This window comes from Littorina saxatilis, linkage group LG7, assembly GCF_037325665.1.
Source record: "Littorina saxatilis isolate snail1 linkage group LG7, US_GU_Lsax_2.0, whole genome shotgun sequence".
NCBI lineage: Eukaryota > Metazoa > Mollusca > Gastropoda > Littorinimorpha > Littorinidae > Littorina > Littorina saxatilis.
In genome coordinates this window covers 2,546,374-2,565,792 of record NC_090251.1, presented here as the reverse complement: position 1 = coordinate 2,565,792, position 19,419 = coordinate 2,546,374, and the positions used below count along the sequence as shown (strand labels likewise).

The 19,419-nt window shown below is 45.8% G+C and overlaps 1 protein-coding gene across 2 annotated transcripts in view; it reads right to left on the bottom strand.

The window, feature by feature from the left end:
* Positions 1-6,631: 6,631 nt before the first annotated feature.
* Positions 6,632-19,419, bottom strand: part of LOC138970457 (uncharacterized) — a 16,880-nt gene continuing 4,092 nt past the window's right edge. Inside the window, exons 1-2 of one of the 2 annotated variants that reach the window (XM_070342910.1) lie at positions 12,719-12,945; positions 6,632-10,061 (exon numbers count right to left, since the gene is read on the bottom strand). In XM_070342910.1, the coding sequence (XP_070199011.1) occupies positions 9,455-10,036 (582 nt within the window). In that variant the 5' untranslated portion in view covers positions 10,037-10,061; positions 12,719-12,945 and the 3' untranslated portion in view covers positions 6,632-9,454. Of the gene's footprint in view, positions 10,062-12,718; positions 12,946-19,419 lie in introns of those variants that run through there. The other variant, XM_070342911.1, reaches the window with a different exon arrangement.

Sequence of the window (19,419 nt, the reverse complement as noted above, 5' to 3'; positions counted from 1 at the left end):
AAAACAAAACAAGCTTAAACGAGTTATAGAACCTAGTGTCAGAAGTGAGACGGTCACGTGAGTGTGACGGACAGGACGGCAGTTGTAACCAAAACTCACAGCGCGAGGACATGAAGTGTCGGTCTCAGGTGGTTCTCGATTGAACTCCTGACAGGACGGAAAGTGTGAAGGCTTGTTTGAATTCCGTTTCCCTAGAACAGTGTGGTGTGGTGTCTTCAAGGAAGAAAGCCCTTGTTCAAATGGCTTCTGTCAAGATGATGTTTTGCTCAGAGATTCATCCTATCACGGGATATTATGGTGAGCGAAAATGTTGAGTCTGCAGTGTGAGCGTGTTATGCTGAATATTCTGTAACTAGCAAGACCCTTAGTATGGTGGAAAGAATGTGTGAATATGTGCTTTATTTTCTGAGTTTCAGTTTGGTTTATGTTCGATTGTAGTAGGTATTATTTGGGATAGGAGGGTGGTAACATTTTCAAATTGCCTATGCGCCTGTACATAGTTTGGCCATGCATTTTTCGTTTTCCAAAATGGCGGACCTCATGGTCCCACATGGTAAATAACTTTGAAGCTACCTGATGTAAAAATGATTTAGGAGATTCCTAAAATGTAAATGGATACATGTTGTTATAATGTGAAGCAGTAGGGCTTGGATTTTGAATGAGAGTGTGAAGATAAATTTACGGACAATGAGTAACTATTTCTGGGGAAAGTGGGTTATGTCTATTGATGGAAGTGAGCGGAGAGTTGTGTCCTTGAAGTCAAAATGGCGGAAGCATGTTGTTTTAATTTTCATAACCTGTTGTGAAAATTCTTTGGAAGTGCGAAAGGCTGCCATTTGAGATACTTTTGTTGTGAATTTGTAGAACATGTGTGACCTTGACCTTGTGTGTCTATAAGTGGACAGGAAGTTAAAGAGGTCATAAGTTGTCATGTTTTAAAAGCAATTTTGACTTTGTGAATACTTTTGCAAAAGGAAAATAACAACTTTGAAGAAAGTTAACTTGTAAATATTTTCGAAGAAGAATCTTCATGTTCTGATTGTGAATCGGAACTTAGATTATTTTTGAAGGAAGATTTTTCATGTGGACATTGGAAGTTCATATTTGTAAAATTTTAGGTCCAAGTTCAGCAGCAAAATGGAATTGTTGTTTGAACTTGGAAATAAACACACAAGGTTTGGTGACTATGGTTTAGGTCTTTTGATCAGATTACTTAGACCAACTTTTATTTAACAGATCCTGCGGTGAATCCAGCCTAGATCAGATGTCAAGCCGGTAAATCCAGTCCTCAGGGCATTGAGCCTGTTCTCGATGCTGTTCCTGATGTGGAACCTGTCAGCTTCGTCCGCGTTCTCGTCTTCGACTGATCCTGATCTAACACTGATCGGGAACTTCGTCTACGTCGTCGAATGATCTCGTGCATGAGCTAACACTGATAGGGTTCTCGACTTCATCCTCGTTTTCATCGTCGGCTGATCCGGGTCAAGATCTGACACTGATTGGATTCTCGGCTTTGACTTCGTTCTCGTCGTCGAATGAGATAATTCTGGTTAGGAGACTGATCTTGGCAGGCTTGTCAGGCAAATGAACAACGAATCTGGATAATTGTTCCGAAAACTGTTTTCTTAGTGTTTGACAGTATTGGTTTATTCTGGCACTTTTTCAGTTATATAAGTATATTATGTTATAGTCATTTTTCCTTTGAGTTATTTCTTTTTAGTTTGAGTGCATGAAAGTTGATAATGTTGTTGTGTTTGTGATGATCAAGTCTTTATTGGTTGACTAAATTTGGTCTGCAAATAGTTTTCCTGGTTTAGTATAGGGCATGAAAGCGAGTGATTGAGTGTGAGTATCTGATTTTGATTCTGTGTATTCATCTTCCACGCATCAGTGCGTGACAAAGGTCCTTGTCTACATTTTTATACCGAAATCGCCATTTGACCATTAAAATGCAGAGTCTATTATCTACAAATGTCAACAATACACCCCCTTTCGATCAGGAAAGACGAAGCGAGTGTAGCCGTTTGAAAATTCATTGTAGTATTCCAGCGTAGTACTCATAGTAGGATATCCTTATTTGGAAAATGCCAAGCGCAAAACTCACACATACACACACACACCCACACACACAGACACATGGAAGAAAATTCGTCACACATTTCTTATAATACTTTACAATATCTTTTATTACAGTCAGAGGGTTAGTAATGTTAAAGTCATTCTATAAAGTGATCACAATTGAGTCTAATAAGACGACATCATGCATCTATTTCTCTCTCTCACACACACACACACACACACACCTACACACCCACACACCCACACACACACACACGCACTCACACACGCACGCACACACACACACACGCACACACACACGCACTCACACACACACACACGCACGCACGCACACAGACTCAAACACACTCACACAGACACTCACACAGACACACACAGACACACACACACACAAACACAGACACTCACACAGACACACAGACACACACACACACACAAACAATTTGTCTTAAACATAAATCAGCGCTGGTTGTACCAAACACAGAGAGAAACCAACACCGTTACTTTACAGCCGAGAGTGTATCACAAAAACGCATACAGCCAATGAAGATCATCATGTTGTATGACACTCACTCACACTGAACTGTGTTCATACTCGGACGAGTAGAAATATTATGCTTTTATGAGTATGAGATCAGTAGCATTAAATTATATTCACAACCATTGCCCAAGGTCATGTCTACTCGATATATTGTGCAAAATCTTATATTAATATTTGTAAGGTCTGCTACATTGGTTTGCTTAATGTATGTTATGTGACTAAATGATGATGGTGACAGAGCGCGGTGAAAGCCGCTCAATCCCTCCTCCACCCCCCCCCCCACCCCGTCATTTGTCACAGAAAAACAACAACAACATACAAACAAACAAAATGAATTGATAACTAATTAACAACAAATTGAAATAAAACTCTCTTTTTTTTAAACAAGATAACATATCATATTATTTGAAATGTTATCTTGTTGTATTGTTCCACCTGCAGTCCCTCGTTCTTAACAAATAAAACTGTGCAATGGAAGCCGATTTTCAGCATCACCTACATTGGTTCAGAAATAAGAGAATGATCCCGTGTCTTACTTCACGACTTTTTGTATGTTTGTTACGTTCATGGGCTGAAACTCCCACGGCTTTTACTTGTATGACCGCCATGTAGCCTAAGCAGCCATACGCCGCTTTCGGGGGAGGCATGCTGGGAATGTTCGTGTTTTTACAACCCACCGAACTCTGACATGGATTACAGGATCTTTTTCGTGCGCTACTGCGTGTACACACGAAGGCACTAGCAGGTCTGCACATAAGTTGAACTGGGAGATCGGAACAATCTCCACCTGCAAGTACATTTTAAGGGTTTATTGTCCGTCAGGTCTTAATTGCCTATATTGGACATGAATTGGTTTATACGATTCGAGTTTTACGCCCTCACGGCTTTTTGATGTTTGCGTGTTTAGGTGGTATCAGCCATCTGCACTTATGGTAGAAGAACCAAGATCTTTAACGTGCCATTGTGGTGACACGGGGGTGGGAGATGGATACCGTCTCTGGGTCTGCACATAAAGTTGACCCGTGTCCGTCCCGGTCCGGATTCGAACCAGCGACCTCTCGATCACAAGTCCAGTGCTCTACCACCTGAGCTACCCGGGCCCCCTCTCCACCTGCTCGTCAGCGACCGGGATTTGAACTGACGACCTTCCGATTAGGAGGCCGATGTCTTATCCACTAGGCGGCGCCCGTCGCACTTCACGACTAAATCAAAGCGTTTTACCCAGTCAGCAAGGTGCGTGTGGTTACTTCACGAATAATAGCGTTCCTATTGTTAATTTCATGACGGGTGAAAGTTGATGTTTTCCAAGCTCACCGGTACAAATCAGCAACAATATTAAACTCATTCATTCAAAAAGTAACGAGCTGTCTTACATGCCACACAGGACCAGGACGGTTGCTTTTTTCAAACCCAAAACAGCAGGTACAAAATCTATGTCACAAGCTGCACAATAACACAGGCAGAGTGCACCCTATAAAACACAGTCATAAAATGTCTGGTCGTCACGCGTTGAAGCGACAGTCGCCAGCTGACAATGAGGGCCCCAAAGGGTTTAAAATCGTGATCGTGATTGGCGTTTTTTGACCTTTCTGTGACCGTGATTGCCGAAATTTTCATTTCTGTGATCGTGATGGGACTTTGCCCGTGATCCGTGATGACAAAAAAATCAAGTCTCGTGATCGTGATCGTCATTTGTTTTCGTGATCGTGATGGGCATTATTGCAAAGCATTTTATTTTCAACGTACATTTTTCACAGCTGTATCACTCTATGATCCTCTATTCGTCAAGGAGCCAATCCCAATTGAAGGGAAGCAACAACACATTCAGAAATATGATTTTGACAGTTAAGAGAACCAATCACACAAAAAAAGAGATCCAATCAGAAGGCAAATTGCAAAAGTCTGCCAAACTTCATCCAATGGAAGAGGGCCCCAAAGGGGGGGTATCATCACGATCACGGGAAGGGAAATTTTAGCTTTCACGATCACAGTTACCTTGATTTTTGTTTTCACGATCACGAACACCAGTGGCAAATCACGGTCACGGTAAAAGTTGCAGGTACAGAAAGCACGTGTCAAAGTAAACACAACCACACAGTAATTCGCTCCTCTGGATCTATTGTTTATTCAACACAAAGTGACAACTGTTGCACTTTTTTTTATTATTTTGTAATTCTCTTTCATACACACATAGAAATACATATCATGATTTGTAATCAGCAACAAGAATGTTGTTTTCATTGTTTTTTTCTCTCGCTCTCTCTCTCTCATACAGACACTCACAGGAATATACACTCCATGGGCGGAGCAGTTAAGCCAGAGGGGCGGGGGGGCTTAGCCCCCCAGAAGCTGAAGAGATTTAGCTATTTTATGAACAATTTATGGCTTATCCTTGATTTTAAACATGATCAACTGGTGTCAGCAGCCACTCATTATTTCTTTTAAAGTTAGTATTATTTTTTTTTGACAGCCGGGGGGGGGGGTTCCGGAACCCCTGTAACCCCCCCCCCCCCAATCCGCCCCTGCACTCATGCACATTCAACTCCCACACCCTCACTCACACACATGAATATATACTTGCACAATTTCACATTTCCAGAGCTTCTTCTTCTTCTTCTGCGTTCGTGGGCTGAAACTCCCACGTACACTCGTGTTTTTTTGCACGAGTGGAATTTTACGTGTATGACCGTTTTTTACCCCGCCATTTAGGCAGCCATACGCCGTTTTCGGAGGAAGCATGCTGGGTATTTTCGTGTTTCTATAACCCACCGAACTCTGACATGGATTACAGGATCTTTTTTGTGCGCACTTGGTCTTGTGCTTGCGTGTACACACGGGGGTGTTCGGACACCGAGGAGAGTCTGCACACAAAGTTGACTCTGAGAAATAAATCTCTCGCCGAACGTGGGGACGAACTCACGCTGACAGCGGCCAACTGGATACAAATCCAGCGCGCTACCGACTGAGCTACATCCCCGCCCATTTCCAGAGCTAAATCCTTCAAACCCATTTCCTCAAAAACTATGAAATTAAAGTACATGTATGTGTGATGGTAGAGTCTATAATCCTGACTAAAAGTCAGTCTAGGAATCATGAAGGTGGGTGAAGGAATATACACTCATACACATTCAACTCCCACACCCTCACTCACACACATGAATATAGCCTACTTGCACAATTTCACATTTCCAGAGCTAAATCTTTTAAACCCATTTTCTCAAAAACTATTGGGTGGATTGAAATTAAAGTACATGTATGTGTGATGGTAGAGTCTATAATAACAAAATCCCCAACGAACATGACTTTGGTCGACTTTGACATGAGGATCAAGTGACCCAAACTGGCACGTCTCCCCGCCATAGTTCCTGAATTTAACCCATTGTTGATAAGTTTACAGGCGCTAAAATAAATCCAAGCTTAATGCAAAGAAGCGACAATTAGAATATATGCCAAGCGTGTCCACGTTGCCGGCTGGGATGAAAAACCCATTTCTAGTTTCGGTTTTGGCTACACGCAGACTCGATCAGACTCGAGCCAGTCGAGGTCACACTAAGCGAGTGACAGCCGGACGTGGCAATGTCGACAATGTCAATGATCTCAATCAAACTCATTTCAAGATCTTTGCCTACATTCAGAACATAGAGCAACATAGACAGGGCCGTACTAGGGGGGTGGTTACAGGGGTTGCATCTGGATCATCATGAAATCCGAGGAAAAATCGCACCTCTCACCCCCTTTCGAAAGACATTTTTCTTCACCGATTTTTGTGACGAAAAGTATGAGTCCTTACAATCTCAATTCTTCTTCATTGCCTATACAGCTTGCTGTCGAATTTACCTTTTTCGTTCAAGGAGAGGCTTCCTTTCCCTCCAGAAACATCAAAAAACGTTCAGGGGTGCTTTGCCCCCTGGACCCCCACCAAGGGGCTTTTTCCCCTGGACCCCCATCTGTAACCCCCCCCCCCCACCCCCTAGTACTTACCTAGTCCGGCCCTGATAGATGACATACCTTGACATTTCGTCTTCGGAAAGACGGACCCGTAGCCTGACCTTTCCACCAAGAAAATAAAAAAATAAAATGCTTTGCATTAATGCCCATCACGATCACGAAAACAAATGACAATCACGATCACGAGACTTGATTTTTTTGTCATCACGGATCACGGGCAAAGTCCCATCACGATCACAGAAATGGAAATTTCGGCAATCACGGTCACAGAAAGGTCAAAAAACACCAATCACGATCACGATTTTAAACCCTTTGGGGCCCTCAAAGTTTTGAGTGCATTCAGTCAAATTCGAATTCGAAGATCAAAAATGACGTGCAGCGGTACTGTCATCGAATTTCTGTTATATTTTGTGGATTCAAGACAGACCAAAGCAGGCGGCGAGAATGCCTTCCTTGGTGGAAAGGTCAGGCTACGGGTCGGTCTTTCCGAAGACGAAATATCAAGGCATGTTGATCTATGTTGCTCTATGACTGTTCTGAATGTAGGCAAAGATCTTGAAATTTGTTCAAGATCTTTGAGTTTGAGTGAGATCATTGACATTGTCGACATTGCCACGTCCGGCTGTCACTCGCTCAGTGTGACCTCGACTGGCTCGAGATCGAGTCTGCGTGTAGCCAAAACCGAAACTAGAAATGTGTTTTTCATCCCAGCAACGTGGACACGCTTGGCATAGATTCTAATTGTCGCTTCTTTGCATTAAGCTTGGATGTATTTTAGCGCCTGTAAACTTTAATATCAACAATGGGTTAAATTCAGAAACAATGGCGGGGAGACGTGCCAGTTTGGGTCACTTGATCCTCATGTCAAAGACGATCAAAGTCATGTTCGTTGGGGATTTTGTCAGGCATGCTACTTTTCCGGTAATTGCCGGAAATCCGATAAGCCGTTTTCAAAATCCGGTAAAGTCAAATTTATTCCGGTGAAGTTGAAAAATTTCCGCAAAAACGATCCGTGTGAATATCGCGCAACGCGACCGGTCTCAATGAAGCCAGCGCACAGTAGTGTTGTTTTCACCAGTTTGGAGGTGTGTTGAATGGTGGTGGGGGGAGGCTAAAATGGGATTTTTAACAAGATCACAACACTATTACAGCCCTGAAAATGATGCCCAGAATGCACCAGATAGCACAGATTTTAACCGTTTTTTGAAAAAAAATCCGGGGGGGGCATGCCCCCGGACCCCCCTGGTTAGCTCGCCTGCTTCGCAGGGCTCGCCTGCTTCGCAGGCTCAGGCTTGTGGCTTCGCCACTGGCACTGCGCGCTTCTTTCAGGTAAAACCATTTTTGGCCTGTTGCATTCCTGTTTGTTTTTCAAGGCCATGAAACCAGGCGATGGTGAACCTCAAATTGTATGGCAAAGTTGAAAATAAAGAACCCATCACACATACATGTATTTTAATTTCAATCCACCCAATAGTTTTTGAGAAAATGGGTTTACAAGATTTAGCTCAGGAAATGTGAAATTGTGCAAGTATATATTCATGTGTGTGAGTGAGGGTGTGGGAGTTGAATGTGTATGAGTGGAGAGAGAGAGAGAGAGAGAGAGAGAGAGAGAGAGAGAGAGAGAGAGAGAGAGAGAGAGAGAGAGAGAGAGAGAGAGAGAGAGAGAGAGAGAGAGAGAGAGAGAGAGAGAGAGAGAGAGAGAAAAAACAATGAAAACAACATTCTTGTTACTGATTACAAATCATGATATGTATTTCTATGTGTGTATGAAAGAGAATTAAAAAAATAATAATAAAAAAGTGCAACAGTTCTCACTTTGTGTTGAATAAACAATAGATCCAGAGGAGCGAATTACTGTGTGGTTGTGTTTACTTTGACACGTGCTTTCTGTACATGCAACTTTTACCGTGACCGTGATTTGCCACTGGTGTTCGTGATCGTGAAAACAAAAATCAAGGTAACTGTGATCGTGAAAGCTAAAATTTCCCTTCCCGTGATCGTGATGATACCCCCCCTTTGGGGCCCTCGACAATGGAAGGGCGAGTTAACAGAGAGGTTGCCGCACCAAGCAGAACAAGAGTGGTAACACTAAATGTCCACACGTACACTGCTCGTCGAGACGTACCATTGTTCGCACCACACACGTAAAGTATCGCCGTCTCCTGAGTCTGGTGTAGGTAGGCGAGTGTATCATTATGCTGTCCTGGTATTCACTAACGCTTCTTCTGCGAACAGAACTTCTCTGCTGGCGTCAGTGTAAACCGCGATACTTTTTAACATGCACTGTTGAGTTTCGTTGTGCGCGCGCATCCCAGCGGGCAAGAGAAAATGAGGTGGTGAAGAGAAAGTGGTGGGCTTTTTTTTGTCTCTAAATCTAGCTACTAACCACACACGCACAATGGGCACGCACGCGCGCACACACGCACGCACGCACGCACACGCACAATAGCACGCACGCACGCACGGCACGCACGCGCAAACACACACACACACATCCGCGCGCGCACGCACGCACGTACACCCACACACATACGCGCGCACGCACGCACGCACGCAAACACGCACGGACGCATGCACACACACACACGCGCGCACACATACACATATACTCAGTCAACAGGCTTCTGGTCTGGAACACGATGTCTTGACAATCGTCTTCCCTTGGTTTTGGAACCTGGTTGCTAGTTCACATGTTTTTCTCTTTTGCTGCTATGTTATTCTGCACTGTGGCTTGCACTCACTTTTTTTTACTGAAGAAAAGCACGATCCTAATGTTCTGACAACATTTCATATAATGTCATTTTTCCCAAGTATGAGGCAGCAATGGTGATAAATAATACTCACTAAAACAACAGCCACAAGGACAGAAGATGGAATCAGCGAGGTCTACTGGGCAGCGGGAACTAACTCTATGACCGCTAGCGTGTCCTGTTTTTCCCCAGCCTCTTTCCCTCCCTGAAGCTGCTGCCCTTGTTGTTGCGAAGTGTCGGAGGTGCCGGAGTTCTCTGTTTGTCCGTTATTTTGTCCGTTGTTTATTTGTCCGTTGACCGCGCCTTCACTGTCCTGGAACTTGACCTTCTTCTTGGCCTTGACCTTGGCCTCAAGGGCGGCGATGTACTCGGCCAGGTTGCCATAGAAACCGTCACGCTGACGGAAGTTGTTCTGCAGACGACGGATACGGGAATAGGCGAACATCCTGCGTCGGGTGAAACCGTCCTTCCAATTACTGAACTCCTCCTTCTGCGTCGTGAGAGTTGTCTGTCTTTGTTCCACCATGCTCCGCCAGGCGGCCTCTTCTTCCGGGGTCAAGGTCATGAAGAGTTCTTCACCCTCCAGCCTGACCTCTTCCTCTTCCACAGACTCCTCCTCCTCTTCTTCCTCCTCCTCCTCCCGAGACTCCTCCCTCTCCGTCTCCCTGGAGCCCTGTCTAAGGAGACTGGTCGTGGTCCTGCCGTTGGTCGTCGTCATGGTGACAGGGGCTGGGTGCTCCCCTCTGTAACGAGAAGCAAGAAAAAGTTTGGTTAAAACTGTACAGAGGTTTTCTGAGCCATGTGGTATCCATGACAAGCCATGTGGTATCCATGACAAGCCATGTGGTATCCATGACAAGAACGGTCACAAGCAGGAAGAAAGGCGATTAGTTAAAACTGTACAGAGGTTTTCTCAGTGCGTTACAAACAATGCTAGCGCGCCGGGGGACTGCCTTCTCTTTGCAAATGAAAGTGTCTTAAAAGCTTCATTTAATGTCGAAGAATAGACAAAGAAAAAACTATTTGTGATGTCTGGGTCGGGTTAATTATTAGTAACGTCCCTTGTTTCTGTACGAGATGTTTGTTACTAGGCTGTCGCGTCAATAAGGGCGCTGGTCGTTTCACTGCCAGGCGGCGCTTCTCGACTTCTTTTTTGGCTTCAAAAACCGGAGATTAGGGTACTGTGGATTCCCCAGATTTTTCAGATTCGTCAAATTCGCCGAACCTCCCACCCCCTCAAATGGTCAGATCAATCCTAATATCCCTTTAAATCTATAGAATATTGATATTTTATGATGCAACGCGCCGTAGTGCCGCGTTTCGGTATAAAGACGCGTGAGGCAGGAATAGCCTCCCTTGACCTATCGGCCATACTGTCTCGACCGTGTAACGGTCGCTCCGGCAATATAAGCGCTAAAGAGGTAATAATACTTTATTTTGACTGCCAGAAATCTAGTTTGTTTACATTTTAAACACTTATATTTCGCACTATTGCAATTACAACTCGATAAGTTGTTATCTAGTTTCATTTTAAAAGAACACGTGCTTATTATGGTTTCGTTGTTTTCTTTGTTGCAGTCAGTTGTCATTCGTACGAGACTGAATAAATTCTTGAAAAACACAGAAGTGTTATTGTCATTTAAAATCTTAATTTCTGATTCCTGATGCTGCCGCCAGTGACGCATGACGGCTTGGCGGCGCCTGGGTTTGTTGAGAAGTCTCCGAATACCACCCACTTAGCCGTTAATCTGCACGAGCATTGTACTTGGGTTAAGCAGCAATAATCCGGTAATATGGCGAGTACTTTCCGCTCCGACACCTGTTTCCATTCGCTGGGTATTTCTGGCATGGATGACTGAGCTAACGGTGCTTGCAAAACGAAACTGAACGCACTGCAATTTTTTTCTGAAAGGCTTGTAAAATCATTTATCCTACATACGTGAGAGAGACACCCGTGAGATAATAATCGTTCAAATCACACGTGTGTATATCATGTAAATGAGGTCATGTCAAGCAAGTCTGGCAGGGACCTGTTTTTCCACTGCTTATGATGCCAAAGTCACCGAGACAAACGTCATTATAAAAACAAAAATTGCGCTCGTAAATTACCCTCGATGAATCTTTAGAACTAACACGTCACGCCACACTTTCAGAGTGACGTTTCTTTGCTTTGACGTAATAGATTGCACGAGGCTTTAGAAGAGATCGAGGTTCCAAAACAAGCGTCTTCATTTTAGCTGCCTCGACTGCAAGATATTTTCAGTAATATTCACGTAAATACAGTATGTAGGATAAACAGAATACTACTGATGGCTTGCTGTGTCGTACCAGATTTACACTCGTTGCTTTTTCAAATAGTGAACAGCTCGCTTTCGCTCGCAGTTCAATATTTAAAAAAACAACTCGTGTAAATCTGGTACGACACAGCAAGCCATGTAGTATCTCTTTTGGGCTGGCTGAAAACCCAAAGACAGCGCTGGTATACTGTCTTCGTAACACAAGCAAAACCAATCTGTTTTCCATGAGTAGTTCCTTGATTTGGTTTTTTCGATTTTGTTCAATCCAAACAAAACATATGTATATATTTTGGATTCAGGAGATGATAAGGAATACAATGCAATCTGTTTTAAATATGGTAATAAAAACCGTGTGATTTTACTCACAAATGTTATCAACAAAACAATTAATTGATGTTTTAGCTTCCAAGCTGAAATGCAGTCCAATATTCTGGACTAAAATTTCAATCAACTTGATAGAAAAATGAGGCCGTGGCAGTGCCGCCTCAAAAGCCGGATATGACGTCATCAAAATATCTATTGAAAAAATGAGAGAAAAAAGTCTGGTGGTATCATCTGCAAGAATGTGTATGCAAAGTTTCATGTGCATCAGTTTGGTGATTTCCTCGGAATCGCTCAACACACACACACACACTCACACCCACACTCTCTCTCACACAGCCACAGCCACAGCCACAGCCACACACAACCACACACACACACACACACACTCACACCCGCACTCTCTCTCACACAGCTACAGCCACAGCCACACACAACCACACACACACACACACACACACACACTCTCTCTCTCACACACACAGCCACACACAACCACACACACACACACACAGCCACACACACACACAGCCACAGATAACCACACACACACACACACACACAGACAGACACACACACACACATTCTCACACACACATACAAACAAACACACACTCACTCTCTCTCTCTCTCTCCCTCTATCTCCCTCTCTCTCTCTCACTCTCTCTCTCTCTCTCTCTCTCTCTCTCTCTGTCTCTCTCTCTCTCTCTCTCTTACACACACACACACCGTAACCTCGTCTCGATTTCCAATACATCTGAGAACATTAAGTCGAAACTCACCTAAAGTAAATACCGTGCCCGTCGAACGAAGAATCCCAGAAAATCAATATAAAACAGCCGACACGAACCCATTCCAATCTTCCCTTACAAAACGTCTATGTTGCCAAAACACGGATCTGTCAGACAATGGGGTTCCACGACTCCGTGGTATGGCCTGCGTTGAATTTAGTGTTGCTTTTTTACCTGCTGGTGCGTTCAAAGCGCAGGGTCGTGACTTTTCTCAACACTCAATAACTCGTTGCCACACGAAGACAATTACACCAAGACGATCTCGGCGAAAGATCTATTATTGATTTATCTCACTACACTGGAATCGGATTGTATGTAAATGATCAGGTGTGTGTCTGTTTTGACAAAGACGAACACTTCCCATACAAACACAGCCAGCCAGACAGACAGACGGACGCACGCACGCACGCACGCATACGCACGCACGCGAACACACACACACACACACACACACACACACACACACACACACACCGTACGCGCACACGTGTTTACACACACACACACACACACACACCCTCCACTTGTCGTAAGTTTGCAGTATCTATGAGCTGACACGTGACCTACACTTTGAGAGGCACCTAGCCACCACAAACACTTGGTCCAGACAGACCTATTAACCAGAGTGGTTTATGTGTGTACACACACGGGGTAATAGCGGACAGAGGGGGATATCTGTGTATATCTAACAGACACAGCCATAGAACTGCGGGACTTATCTATGTACAGAGAATCACTCCTTGCAGCTCAGTAACTGAGCTCTCGCCAAACACGGGTGTCTTTCCCTTGAGCTCTCGGGGATCCACTTCAAAATCGATCACAGACTGTGGCTCTATCCCATCTCCCCCCTTTCCCCTATCCCATCTCCCCCCTTTCCCCGTCGCGATATAACCTTGAATGGTTGAAAACGACGTTAAACACCAAATAAAGAAAGAAAGACGACCGAAGCGGCTTCATAGACAAGGAATAAAGACTTCGAGGTTTATCTCTGTAATAATATTCTCTGTTAGCTTGTCAAATACACCCCCCCCCCCCCCCCCCCCCCGCCTACATAATCCACCTGTAAGCCTGGCTTTTTCTTAAATTAATTCATACAAAATTCCCACTGTGCACAGAAGCTACATAGGAATGTTTGGTTTGTGACTAAGTGGAGGGGATTGTCTTATCTTATGAAAGAAGAACAAGAAGAGAAATCTCTCTCCTCTCTGTCTCCCTCTCCTCTCTCTGTCTCCCTCTCCTCTCTGTCTCCCTCTCCTCTCTCTGTCTCCCTCTCCTCTCTGTCTCCCTCTCCTCTCTCTGTCTCCCTCTCCTCTCTCTGTCTCTGTCTCTCCTCTCTCTGTCTCTGTCTCTCCTCTCTCTGTCTCTCCTCTCTCTGTCTGTCTCTCCTCTCTCTGTCTCTGTCTCTCCTCTCTCTGTCTCTCCTCTCTCTGTCTGTCTCTCCTCTCTCTGTCTCCCTCTCCTCTCTGTCTCCCTCTCCTCTCTCTGTCTCCCTCTCCTCTCTCTGTCTCTCTCTCCTCTCTCTGTCTCCCTCTCCTCTCTCTGTCTCCCTCTCCTCTCTCTGTCTCCCTCTCCTCTCTCTGTCTCCCTCTCTGTCTCCCTCTCCTCTCTCTGTCTCTCCCTCTCTGTCTCTCTCTCTCCTCTCTCTGTCTCCCTCTCCTCTCTCTGTCTCCCTCTCCTCTCTCTGTCTCCCTCTCCTCTCTGTCTCCCTCTCCTCTCTGTCTCCCTCTCCTCTCTGTCTCCCTCTCCTCTCTGTCTCCCTCTCCTCTCTCTGTCTCTCCCTCTCCTCTCTGTCTCCCTCTCCTCTCTGTCTCCCTCTCCTCTCTCCCTCTCTCTGTCTCCCTCTCCTCTCTCCCTCTCCTCTCTCCCTCTCCCTCTCCTCTCTGTCTCCCTCTCCTCTCTCTGTCTCCCTCTCCTCTCTGTCTCCCTCTCCTCTCTGTCTCCCTCTCCTCTCTCTGTCTCCCTCTCCTCTCTCTGTCTCCCTCTCCTCTCTCTGTCTCCCTCTCCTCTCTCTGTCTCTCTCTCCTCTCTCTGTCTCCCTCTCCTCTCTGTCTCCCTCTCCTCTCTGTCTCTCCCTCTCCTCTCTCTGTCTCCCTCTCCTCTCTCTGTCTCCCTCTCCTCTCTCTGTCTCCCTCTCCTCTCTGTCTCCCTCTCCTCTCTCTGTCTCTCCCTCTCCTCTCTGTCTCCCTCTCCTCTCTCTGTCTCCCTCTCCTCTCTCCCTCTCCTCTCTCTGTCTCCCTCTCCTCTCTCTCTCACTCTCTCTCTCTCTCTCTCTCTCTCCTCTCTCTGTCTCCCTCTCCTCTCTGTCTCCCTCTCCTCTCTCTGTCTCCCTCTCCTCTCTCTGTCTCTCTCTCCTCTCTCTGTCTCCCTCTCCTCTCTGTCTCCCTCTCCTCTCTCTGTCTCCCTCTCCTCTCTGTCTCCCTCTCCTCTCTGTCTCCCTTTCCTCTCTGTCTCCCTCTCCTCTCTCTGTCTCCCTCTCCTCTCTCTGTCTCTCTCTCCTCTCTGTCTCCCTCTCTGTCTCCCTCTCTGTCTCCCTCTCCTCTCTGTCTCCCTCTCTGTCTCCCTCTCTGTCTCCCTCTCCTCTCTCTGTCTCCCTCTCCTCTCTCTGTCTCCTCTCTCTGTCTCCCTCTCCTCTCTGTCTCCCTCTCCTCTCTGTCTCCCTCTCCTCTCTCTGTCTCTCCCTCTCCTCTCTGTCTCTCCCTCTCCTCTCTCTGTCTCCCTCTCCTCTCTCTGTCTCCCTCTCCTCTCTCTGTCTCCCTCTCCTCTCTGTCTCCCTCTCCTCTCTCTGTCTCCCTCTCCTCTCTGTCTCCCTCTCCTCTCTCTGTCTCCCTCTCCTCTCTGTCTCCCTCTCCTCTCTCTGTCTCCCTCTCCTCTCTGTCTCCCTCTCCTCTCTCTGTCTCCCTCTCCTCTCTGTCTCCCTCTCCTCTCTCTGTCTCCCTCTCCTCTCTGTCTCCCTCTCCTCTCTCTGTCTCCCTCTCCTCTCTGTCTCCCTCTCCTCTCTCTGTCTCCCTCTCCTCTCTCCCTCTCCTCTCTCTGTCTCCCTCTCCTCTCTGTCTCCCTCTCCTCTCTCTGTCTCCCTCTCCTCTCTGTCTCCCTCTCCTCTCTCTGTCTCCCTCTCCTCTCTCTGTCTCCCTCTCCTCTCTCTGTCTCCCTCTCCTCTCTCTGTCTCCCTCTCCTCTCTCTGTCTCCCTCTCCTCTCTCTGTCTCCCTCTCCTCTCTGTCTCCCTCTCCTCTCTCTGTCTCCCTCTCCTCTCTCTGTCTCCCTCTCCTCTCTGTCTCCCTCTCCTCTCTCTGTCTCCCTCTCCTCTCTCTGTCTCCCTCTCCTCTCTCTGTATCCCTCTCCTCTCTCTGTCTCCCTCTCCTCTCTCTGTCTCCCTCTCTGTCTCCCTCTCCTCTCTCTGTCTCCCTCTCCTCTCTGTCTCCCTCTCCTCTCTGTCTCCCTCTCCTCTCTGTCTCCCTCTCCCCTCTGTCTCCCTCTCCTCTCTGTCTCCCTCTCCTCTCTGTCTCCCTCTCCTCTCTCTGTCTCCCTCTCCTCTCTCTGTCTCCCTCTCCTCTCTGTCTCCCTCTCCTCTCTCTGTCTCCCTCTCCTCTCTCTGTCTCCCTCTCCTCTCTCTGTCTCCCTCTCCTCTCTGTCTCCCTCTCCTCTCTCTGTCTCCCTCTCCTCTCTCTCTCCCTCTCCTCTCTGTCTCCCTCTCCTCTCTCTGTCTCCCTCTCCTCTCTCTGTCTCCCTCTCCTCTCTCTGTCTCCCTCTCCTCTCTCCCTCTCTCTGTCTCCCTCTCCTCTCTCCCTCTCCTCTCTCCCTCTCCTCTCTCTGTCTCCCTCTCCTCTCTCTGTCTCCCTCTCCTCTCTCTGTCTCTCCGTACCCCCCCCCTCTCTCTGTCTCTCTTTCTTTCTCTCTCTCTGTATCTCTCTCTCTCTGTCTCTCCCTCTCTCCGTACCCCCCTCTCTCTCTCTCTGTCTCTCCCTCTCTCTGTCTCTCCCTCTCTCCCTCTCTCTCTCTCCGTACCCCCTCTCTCTCTGTCTCTGTTTCTCTCTCTCTGTCTCTCCCTCTCTCTGTCTCTCCCTCTCTCTGTCTCTCCCTCTCTCTGTCTCTCCCTCTCTCCGTCTCTCCCTCTCTCTGTCTCTCAGTCTCTCCCTCTCTCTGTCTCTCCCCTCTCTGTCTCTCAGTCTCTCCCTCTCTCTGTCTCTCCCTCTCTCTGTCTCTCCCTCTCTCTGTCTCTCCCTCTCTCTGTCTCTCCCTCTCTCTGTCTCTGTCTCTGTCTCTGTCTCTGTCTCTGTCTCTCTCTCTCTCTGTCTCTCCCTCTCTCTGTCTCTCCCCTCTCTGTCTCTCCCTCTCTCCGTACCCCCTCTCTCTCTGTCTCTGTCTCTGTCTCTGTATCTCTCTCTCTCTGTCTCTCCCTCTCTCTGTCTCTCCCTCTCTCTGTCTCTCCCTCTCTCTGTCTCTCCCTCTCTCCGTACCCCCTCTCTCTCTGTCTCTGTCTCTGTTTCTCTCTCTTTCTCTCTTTCTCTCTCCTCTCTCTGTCTCTCTCTCTCTCTCTCTCTCTCTCTCTCTCTCTATCTGTCCTTTGAAATCAGCAACCTGTCTTGGCAGAAACACGGATCCTTGTCTGTCCCCACGGGTGTCTCCATCAACCCCCCACCCCGACACCGCACATGCTGCTGCGGACATGACGTCAGCGCACTTCCGCTCACAACGCTTTTCCCACCCAGTCAAACATGCAGAAGCTGGTGTGCACAAGCACCCGGATGTTATACAGTCATTACCGTTCCGCTTGGCTGCAGAAAGATAGAGAGAGGGGGGGGGAGGGGGTGCAGAGAGAGAGAGAGAGAGAGAGAGAGAGAGAGAGAGAGAGAGAGAGAGAGAGGGGAGAGAGAGAGAGATAGGAGAGAATGACAGGAAGAGAGTAACAGAGAGAGAGAGAGAGAGACAATGACAATGACAATGACAAATCTTTATTTTTCGAGGGTGACAAGAATAAGCATAGATATGCTTTTTTGCATCTGGCCCTCGCCCTAAAGAGGGACTAAACTATTTTACTATAACTATGACTAGGGAAAAAAAGGTTACATAAAAACATTAATGGTAGAACATATAAGTTTATGTACATGAAGCGCATTATGTAGAAGCATTGTAGATCATAAGGTAGTGTTCAAAATTGGGTGTAAAGCAATGAAGATAAACGGAAAGTAACCCAACAATACATTAGCTCAGCAAAACAATGTATTACAGAGCCAAATCTTCGTGATTTTGTCACAATAAACCATAATTCCGATAATGAACAACTGTATACAAAGAAAACATACCAATCAAGTTTATTTGTTCATAGAGTTCATTAAATGGAAAGAATATTTGGTTCTAAAAGAATCTGTGTTGGTGGATTGCCGCAGGGCGTCCGGAAGAGCGTTCCAGAGGCTGCTTCCTGAATAAACAAGACTTGATTTAAATAGGTCTATCCTAGGAAGAGGAGTGTTTAGTTTTATAAAGTGGTGCGAATTCTTCAAAGAGAACTTTGAGCAAATGGTTTCGGGTGCATTTTCTGTCATAATTTTATGCATCATTATTCCTTTGTTGTAATTCATTCTTGACTTCAGAGGTAGGACCCCTATGTTGATGTAGTCTGAGTCGGTGAGAGTAGTCTGTTTGAGTAATACTACTTTTAGCGCTCTTTTGTGTAATCTGCTGAGTAGCTTTAGGGAATTATCACTTGCAGAGTCCCATAGAGTGGATGCGTAATCAATAAGAGACTGAATATGAGCAGTGAAAAATAACTTCCTGGCTTGACAATTAAGGAAGTGTTTAATTCTAGATAAGAGGTACACTTTCTTTGACACTAATTTACTAAGTTGTTCAATGTGAGTTGACCAAGACAGGTTGTTATCGATGTGGACACCTAGAACTTTGTGATGGTCGACTTTTTCCACTATATTGCCGTCAATCATTAAATCGGGACCAGTTGAGGTAAAATTCTGTCGTTTTTGTCTAGTTGTAATTATCATGTATTTGGTTTTCTTTGGGTTAAGAGACATGTGATTTAGGTCAGTCCATTCTGTCAGCTGGTTTAGACTTCCTTGGAGGGATTCTGATAAGCGAGTTAAATTTTTGTTACTGGAGTGAATTGTGGTATCATCTGCAAAAAGTTCACATAAATGTTGAATATAAAGGGGGAGGTCATTAACATATATTGAGAAGAGCAGAGGTCCTAATACCGATCCTTGTGGTACACCGTAATCTACAGCTTGCATGCTCGATGCTCTAGTGTTTGTAAGAACTGTCTGTTGTCTGTCAGAGAGGAATGAACTAACAAGATTGATAGTATCATATCCGACGCCATACAAACCGAATTTTCTAAGCAATAATGTGTGATCAATTACGTCAAAGGCTTTTGCAAAGTCTACGAAAATGGCACCACAGAATTCATTATCGTTTATTTTGTCCAACCACTGATCAACAAGAGAGATTAAGGCAGTGTGGCAGGAATGCTTAGCTCTAAATCCTGATTGTTTAGGATGGAATAAGTTGTTTTGGTTGAAATGTGTTAGGATGTGTTTGTTGATATGCTTTTCCAGTGGTTTTGATAACACAGACAAAATGGAAATTGGCCTATAATTTGAGGGGTCTCTTTTGTCACCTGATTTAAACAGAGGAATGACTTTAGCCTGTTTCAGGGCGACTGGAAAATATTTTTTGTCTAAAC